Source organism: Etheostoma cragini, chromosome 7 (assembly GCF_013103735.1).
Source record: "Etheostoma cragini isolate CJK2018 chromosome 7, CSU_Ecrag_1.0, whole genome shotgun sequence".
NCBI lineage: Eukaryota > Metazoa > Chordata > Actinopteri > Perciformes > Percidae > Etheostoma > Etheostoma cragini.
The window spans coordinates 19683127-19692485 of record NC_048413.1 but is presented as its reverse complement, the minus strand read 5'-3'; the positions used below and the strand labels follow the sequence as shown (position 1 = coordinate 19692485).

Below are 9359 nucleotides of genomic sequence, written 5' to 3'. Positions count from 1 at the left end.
TCCAACCCGTTACTAGCATGGGGTACCTAATAAAGTGGCCGGTGAGTGTATATATATATATATATATATATATATTTAACATACTTCTTGACAGATATGTGTCTCAAAACCTTAGCTAACTAACCCAAAATCACTTGCAAGGTTAGATACCACTGCAAGTGATAAACAATTGTTGATTCATATAATTTGGGTGAACTTTACCTTTATTAAGGAAAAAAAAAAACTGATTTAATTTGAGACTGACTTCTACTTTAATACCAGATAACAATCTTACTCAGACAATTAAGATTGATTTGTCCAAACCAATAAAACTGTTGTGTAAAATGTTTTCTTACATTTGATTAACTGCATACTTCTAGAATAATGAGAATTATGTGGAAGTGTTTAGTTAGGCTTTTCCTTTGGGAACTTCTATGGATGATGATACGTACTGAACAACATACAAACAGAAACACAGGGAAACTTTTATGATGCTATAAAACACTTTTAAACTGGCAACAGATATAAATGTAAAAGCGATGACTCCAGAGTAGACCTGCACAATTAATTGTTATAAAATCATTCACTCTGTTCATAGTGTAATTGATAAATAACTTAATAAAGTCATTTTATTAATGACTTTGATTCTCATTTAATTTTATGAGCTGACTGCATTACAAACGCTGCTACTTTCTTCTGTGAGTTTTAAACATAGACATTGTATAAAATAGCTTTTAAAGTGCTCCGAAGCACTGCACTGCTCTCCCTTCTCTTCATTTAAGCCTCTATGTTTACAGGCTTGTGGTGAGGTGCAATCTGCTATAGCAGAAAAAATCTATGTTTGGTACTGCCAATTTATTTGGTTTTGTCATGGTCAAAAAATTGTGGCAGAGAATCATTGTATAAATTCTATGCAAAAAAATTGTGATTCATCCTTTTCCCCGAATCGTGCAGGCCTACTCCAGAGACTCCGTCCCCTTCCGCGTCAATCTTATTAAATTAGACATTTAGAAATTAAATTAGACATTTTGCTACAAACGAACACAAAATCTGTGCCCAGTCAAACCTTCAGAGTATCCTAACTAGACCATCTGGAGCTCAATTTTCTGTCTTAAGTTCTCACAGTATAGATCCAAGATTTCCTGATGGGGAAAGTCCCAAAGTCTTCTTCTCATTCTGCCAATTCAACATGGATCTCATTCTGCCAATTCAACAAGGATCTGTTTCTGCCAATTCAACAAGGGAAAGAAGTGAATCTCAGATAAGCATGAAATAGAATTTGGACATGAAACAATGGGACTAGTTTTACACTGCTTTCAGCTAATGAAAATTGAAATGAAATTGCCACTGAAAAGGAAAGTCCAACTCTGTCTCAGTATTGAGACAATGATGTGTGTGTGATAGTTGCAAGCAGACAATAAGTCTTTGTCTGGAAACTGGCTTTGTTTTGGCTAACAGGGAGAAAAGAAAGCAGCGAAGAAAACATACGGTCCTGACTTGCATTACAATGTCTGATTTTCTCAGTGTGTATGGACAGCATGTGTGCGTCAAGGGGCCACTGTGGTAGCTACAGGTTCTGTAAGAGTGTGTGAATGAAGAGTAATAAACTAAGCTTTTTGACAGAAAGAGAAATTCATCATACCCTGAATTTTATATCAGCAGTAAACGTTTGGGATGGATTTTATCTCCTCTGTCATAAATCCTATTTCATCACAGGCAGCACAGTGCACTCATTGTAAATCTAGATGAATGAAACCTGGCTCACAAAGATTTAAAGTCCTCTGAGGATAAAGAATGTGAAATCGGAGAGCCTAGAAATACTTTAACCACTCTAAGCTAATAGCAAATGCCAACTGACATTCAATGTATAAGATAAAACATAAAATATGATATACACCATTCAATAAATTAAAATTGAGACAATATTGAAGACATCTTCTTGGTAATGCTCACTGCATATTGGCTCGAGGGAAGTATTTCATATTGTGTTCTGGTGTTGTAAATATAAATATGTGTAGTCTACAGACTTTTATTCTTGCAAGGATCCAACCTAATGTACTATTTGCACACTGCAAAACCTACATCCAAGTGCACACAGAATTTGAGTTTACTATATATTTTCTTACTCAAACTATTATTGCAATTGCATTAGGGCCGGTCTAAAATTTGGCTTTGAATGGTCAAGATCGTTGGACCAGTTTCTTGGCGCGATGATGGACTGATTTGATTGCGTGTCTGTTAAAGGCCTGGCTCACACACAGTCTGACCTAAAGCAGCTTGATAACATGCCTGACTGATACTGATATACTGTGAAATCAGCCCTGCCTAAAACCAGGCTGGCAATGGTCAGAGTCAGTGTTCTGCAATATTCCATCCATCGTCCAAAAGTCTTGCTCTGCACGCTTTAGGCATTATGGCTGACCTCTACCATTTTCCTTCCTCTGTTTAAATGTTTCTTGACACGTTATCGACGTCTATCTCTTCAAAGTGCCCTGGTTGGGAACCAGAGGTTCACTGATTCAAGTCCCCATATGGACCAAAACGTGCAGAGTGTGGATTTGTGGCTGGAGAGATGCCACTTCACCGTCTGGGCACTGTCAGGTGCTCTTGAGCAAGACACCATACCCCCCCAACCGCACAGGGCGCCGTTTCAGCTGGCAGCCCACTCACTCTGACATCTCTCCATTAGTGCATGTATAGGTCCTGAGCATGTGCGTTTATTTCAGGCCTGTGTGTGATTACTAACAAATTTGTGTACACAGAGTGTAAATTGTAATTTCCCCACTGGGGAATAATAAACAAATTCAATTTAATTTTAAATCCACCCTCGGAAATTATTCTCATTTGTAATGCCTTTGATCTTTGAACAGACTTAAGACTAAGAAAAATGTATCCAGAGCTGCAAACAAGTGAGCCAAGTAAAGCCAAGCCAAAGTAAAATTGATCAAAACTTTTAACGGCCTCTTTGACAGCAGGGGCTTCACAAACGTTCATAGCTCCAGACACAATACTTTAGAGGTCAGACAAAATAATGGAAAGATAGAAATCATCAAATTACGCCTTTGTTCATGTGTCAGCAGCTATACAATCCGCAATAGATCAAAACCCTCCAGTATACTTTGCACTTTTTAGTTCAGATTATTCATTTTACAGTGTAGGCATATAAAATACATTTATTTTAAATGTCACAATATTGTTTATATGCACTTTTCAAAACAGTATACTGTAATAGCCGGGACCCAAGCTACTTAATGAAACAACAGTACGCTGCTGCACGCTGATGAAAGCAGGTGCTTTTCCATTCTGGTCGACTCGGTTGTAATTTTTACAAAAAAACATCTGTCTTCTTTGTCAGTTTCTGTTGCTGAGCCAAAGCAAAATTTGGCAGAAGCAAACAGACTGAATCATAGGCAGTGATGAGCTTATTTTTGAGTCAATTTTGGATACAACAAAGCTAGAATTTTATGCTTTAAATATTGAAACATTTTAAGAATCTTTGCAGTCTTCAATCCTAAAACACAGAGAAGAAAAAAATAAATCCCTGTGGAGAGGGTTCAAATTTTGACACGACCTCTGCTTTTATCGACACGTCACTTTTTACATTGTATTCTTTTGAGGCCAATGGGATTATTATAGCATTATGCTACACTCAGTAAGCTGGGCAAGAAGCCATCCCCAAAATCACCAAGGAAGCAGAGTCACAAGATACAATACACATAAGTAAACACTGAGCAAAATAAACCAGCTGTCTGAACATGCTGAAACATATTTGAGGTGCCAACCACATTTCCAATGAAATATGTTATATAAAATACAAATCATACCTGCTCAAGCTTTTGGGAAGAAGAAAGTGAAATATTTACTCCATCTTATGCAACATTTACATGAACTAAATCACTATTTGTTTTAGTTTTTCCAGGGTAATTATCATCAAGCAGCTTGCCAGATTTGATTCAGTAAGTTGTAACTAGATCCAGTTTGAGCAGAAACATACTGTTGCACTGATTTAATGCCATCATACTTCTTTTCTATCAAAGCCTTTTGTTTAGAATCACACCTTCCTCCCATTTTCAATTTTACTACACTGTGGATCAGAGTTATAGTGGAAAAGGTGGTAACTGTTTATGCCAAAGACATATTGTAAGCTCCGGTGGGCAGATTTTTGCTAGTTTGAGGTAAAAAAAAACGGTCTGTGCAACAGGTGCATGGTTGAAAAGGGTTGTACTGAATGTCTTCATTAATTCATAGATTCGTAGAGAAATCAGGGTGTCATCTCCCATTCTTTTTAAAGGCGAGTTTGTACCTTGATGCATTGCTATTATGAGAGCGGATTTGCATCACAATATTTTTATTTATAATCTTTTGCTTTTTGTTTATGTGCTGCGGCATTTCCTTGTGTGTAACAAACACAGTGTGTGTGTACTGTGCATAAGGCTACGCACATTTTACTAGTTTGCTGTTAAAATAACAATAAAATGCTGCACTATTGACTTTAGACCAGGTTTTTGTTGGTCAATGACGCGATCACTTTCCTCTGCCTCAAGAAAGCCATACGCCAAGAATAAAACTTGAATAAACCTCCTGTAAGGCCAGCACAACCATGGGCACAAAGATATGTGCAAATGCCAGCCACTTGCATCAGGCTTTGCGTCAGGCTTTGAGTCAGGGTTTTCGTTGGGCTTTGCGTTGGGCTTTGCGCAGTGCTTCGCCAGGTGCAAGATTATTGATTAAATGTGTACACAGACAGAAATCTAAAAATTATAATTTATAGTTTTTTAGGGGAAATTCGTGGTGTTGGTTTTTAAACTTGGGAGAGAGTCAATGTAGTTGTTCGCTCCGGCTTCCTGTCATTTTGCAAAGTCTGTCTCTAGTTTAGCTGCCTTCCAGTTTTCAACATAGACCCCATTTGTCACGGCAACATTGATTTACTATCAGCATGTGTTCTTGGAGTGATTATTTCAAACAGTTTATATTCCTTCTGTTCTGCCGTTTCTTTTCTCTTTCTTTCAGCTGGTGTATGGCGTATTTGGCAGATGTGTGTCATCTTGTTAACCTTTTTCTGTTGAACTGGCATCACAAATATATATCCCACAACGGCTGGCTTTGATAGAAGCCCAGGCATAAAGTCTCAAACAATTCGCAGCAAACAAGAGTATCAGCAAGCTTCATGTGTGATCATCAGCCAAGACAGAGAGCAGTGGGAGGAGGCTGAGAGAGGAGTTAAAGGGTGGATAAGGTGGGCGACATCTGGCTCTCTATTTATATAAATTCCCAGTTCACCCATTTACTTTGTGTCGTGTCTTCAAGCCATGTATGAGTACAGAATTACACACATTGACATGGGGACACACACACACACACACACACACACACACACACACACACACACACACACACACACACACACACACACACACACACACACACACACACACACACACACACACACACACACACACACACTGCCGCTCTTAGCTAAAGTGCTGAAGTACACCAATGCTTTCTGTTTCAGAGAGAGCTATTTTGGTTCTGTGCTATAAACCGGTGTAATGGAACAAAGCGTGGAGATACTGGGCCCACTAAAGAAAAAGAAAAAATGAATAAATGGTGCATATTTTCACTGAACTATTCTTCTTCAGATAAAGATTTGATATGTCATGTTTTAATTTAAATCTATCCATTTCCCTAGTGTCACAGCCTTCCAAAAAAAACTCTTTGAAAATTCAGAAGAAATAACTCAACAGTATAATAACTCCTTAACTCCACAAATCACAGCTAAAGGAATATCGTATGTCTTCTTACCTGAATAAATTACATGAAATATGAATTTCATTCTAATATCAGATACACATCTCTCCATAATTGTTAACATACTGGTCTGCACTGCCAAAGCACTGAATAATAGTGACATAACTATGTGATCCTTGAAATGAATAAATGGATAGACTTTATTTAAACAGTTAAGTTTCAAAATCCTAGATCCATTATTTGTAGATATAATTCTTTTTACCCTTTAAATCTAAAAAGATAATAGCATCTTTCTCTCTCTTTTAGTCTGACTGTCAGTGTTTGATGACAGTTGAAATCTGATCTTCTGGATCTCTACATTATCTTCATTAAATGCATTTTTCCACGCATGCATGTACACCGTATATGGATACATTTCAGAATTGATCACTTTACCCCAGAAAATAGGTGTGTGATAAATCGTTTTTTTTCTATTATTCCTGAAAAACTGCTTTTTCTTTATGTTTTGTTAAAAATTCTAATCACTGTATACTGTTCCTGTTTTAGTGATGATGCAATAGCATTAATACAAAATAAAATGACTGTTTGGGTTTGAGTAACCACGTTTATTTATGGTTGATGTATGAGTTTAAGAGTGCTTTAACAGTTGATCTGCAAAGAGGGAATTTAGGAAAATCGTACGCCTATGTCTTCAAACCATATATCATTTTCTACAGATTAAAACCACTTGCACTTGAGTCACTGCAACTTAAATCAAAATGGAATGATAAATGTAGACTGTGCAACAGTAACTCACCTTTTACAAAACGTGAATCATTGAAGCAGATTACATTAAAATGTTTATTTCACTGTTTGGGGCCTTCATTGTTGATAGGATGGCTTAGACTTGAAAGGGGCAATGACATGCAGCAAAGGTCCTCTATGCAGTGGGCGCATGTCGGTACTGAACCTGCGGCCACTGTGGCGAGGATTGAGCTCTCTGCATATGGGTGCACGCTCTACCAGGGGAGCTACCCAGGAAGCCAATGCTGTGGTAGGTGCTCTCAGCAATGTTGGGTGATGTCACCTTCTTGTTGATGTTCAAAGTATTGTCAAACAAAACGAAGGGTATCTCGCCTCTCCCTCCTCCTCATTAATGCAGACTAACCCCCCAACTCCCACCCCCAAATCCTTCTTTTCAGTTATTGGCTGGAATACTGCTTGTGTTTTGTGGAGCAGGTTGGCGCAGTTTGTTTTTGTAGCCGTTTATGAAGCCTGGGCTGTCTACAGAGGCCGCGTGTTTTACCAGTGTTCAGGGGAGAGACAGCTAGTTTATAGTGAGGAGATCTTTGCTGTATCTGAGAAAAATTGTTATAGCCTAAAAAGCGCGTGACATCGCTTGGAGCACCTTTAAGTAACTTTAACTAATTTATTGTATTATTATTTATTGTCTCCAAAAACCTCACCTCTTTGGACTCGCTGCTGGCAGGTCCCAGCATGAGAGAGTACAAGATATCTTTCCCTCCCAGGAAGAGACGGTCCCGGTACTCATCCAGAAAGACAGCGGTGAGAGAGAGCTGGCCATGGTGACCGCTGAAGATGGATGACCTGTTGGTGGACAGCAGGTCTGCAGGGAGAGAGGAGAACATGATGAGGAACGGCACAACAGAAACCCATTTCTTTTTGCATCAATTTGAAGTTAATCAAGTTATAATAGTAAAGAAGAAGATTGTCTTCGTTTTCTGTTCTCTCACAGGTTGTATAACTGATAGATTTTAAAACTTATTTTGACTTTGAAGCCTTGGGTTGTGAGTTTGACGCTATGGCCCCTGTCTTTAATAGAGAGACAACAACAAAATTTGTACATCAGTTTAAATATTTCATGGTATTTGATAATGAATTCTGTTTGCATTTTGTTTAATTCCTGTTTGCTCTCTGCTTTATGTAAAGTTGTTTGCTGGACAACTTTTCCCACCCATCACTGAACAATAGAAAACATAAAAGGAGACTGTTGGTCAGATTATTAGGGTAATTTAAGATCTTTCTATAGTCTTTTCCCCCCACTCAAACAAAAGGTACATTTTTTACAGACTGATCTGATTTAAGAAGATAGATTTTCTTGGCACCTTAAAATTGTCTCCCTTTGTCCTGCTGCTGCCTTAAAAGGTCCCATGGCATTAAAATGTCATTGTTTGAGGTTTTGTAATATTAATATGAATTTCCCCAGCCCCCCTTTGGTCCCCCAGTGTCTTGAAAAGGAAAAGGTGTAAACCAAACCCTGGGTATCTTGCTTTGCCTTTGAGAAAATGAAAGCTCAGATGGGCCAGTCTAGAATCTTGACCCTTATGACCTCATAAGGGGCAAGGTTACCTCCCCTTTCTCAGCTTTGCCCGCACCAGAGAACCCTTGAGCGAGAGACATCATGGCTTTCAAACGAGCAAAGTGGTCAAGGCCACACCCCCCGTCTCCACCTTGGTTACTCAAAAGCTACAGACTCAGAAATGGCTCATCCTAAGGAAAGCTCATTGTAGGACTGGCTCTAGTGGCTGTTATTCTGCACCAAGGCAAAATTTTAGGAAAGACACTTCAGATATTGAGGTATTAGGGGAGCACTAAGACCTATGTGAAAGCATCCAAAGAGCACGATGTCATGGGACCTTTAAAGTGAGTCTGACGGCATTCAGTTCAGACTCAGTGCTCTTTTAAAAGTGATATGTACATTTTCCCTCCAGTATCACAAAAATCTAACGTCTCAAGTGGGAATCCACATGTAACATTGCCTTTTGTTCCACTATACATCTGTACAAAGTATTTTGTATTACACTCCTGTTGCTGCTGTCAACACACCATTAGTTTGCATTAAAGGACATTCCCAGAAAAGAGCTACAGGAAATGTAAAAAAATAAATGTAAGGTGCGATTAAATATAGCAAAACAAGGCAATGATTCATACTACTCAAAGCCAATACATCATGTCAGGATAATGACTGTCTTTGAATCCTGTGATGCTTAACTGTTTGAAAACCTTTACCGGTAAGTTTCTGAAGTGCAGGACTTCATGAGAGCACACACACACACACAAGATACACACTTCCATATTAGTTAATGAGCATCAGTAGGAGAGCAGGAGTCTGTCTGCACATAACAGCATGCACCTGGCTCTCTTCTCTGATCTGGCAGCAGCTTCAAAGTCAAAAGGTTGATTTAACAACTTAGCAGGAGTGGTAGAGACAAGTTGAATTCAAGTTCAGTACACAAACACACATACACACACAAACACACACACACACACACAGTACATAACTACAGCAAGCTTGACTCTCAGCCTCAAAAAATCTTCCACTTTCTCACACAAACACCTGTTTTATCTGTCTCTCCTACATTCCTATCGTGATTCTTGAATGGCACTACTTCTGCATCACCTCTCTTTCTCTCTCCCTCTCTCTCTCTCTCTCTCTCTCTCTCTCTCTCTCTCTCTCTCACTCAAGGTATCGAGATGAAGAGAGAAATTCTTGTGTGATAGGATGTCTTCGGTATGCCAAATGTTCCGTGGAGAAGTCTTTGGGCCGAATCGGCTTTCCGTCTCCCTGTCATCACTAAGCTGTCATGGTCGTTATTCCTCTCTCTTTCATTCAGTCCAAAACACACACACAC

At 38.8% G+C, this 9359-nt stretch overlaps 1 protein-coding gene across 2 annotated transcripts in view; it reads right to left on the bottom strand.

Annotated features, from left to right (window-relative positions):
* sema3bl (sema domain, immunoglobulin domain (Ig), short basic domain, secreted, (semaphorin) 3bl) overlaps positions 1–9359 on the bottom strand; it is a 60037-nt gene that overhangs the window by 33047 nt on the left and 17631 nt on the right. For both annotated transcript variants that reach the window (XM_034877216.1, XM_034877215.1), the window contains exon 2: positions 7173–7333. In XM_034877216.1, coding sequence (XP_034733107.1) covers positions 7173–7333 — 161 coding nt within the window. The remainder of the gene's footprint in view (positions 1–7172; positions 7334–9359) is intronic.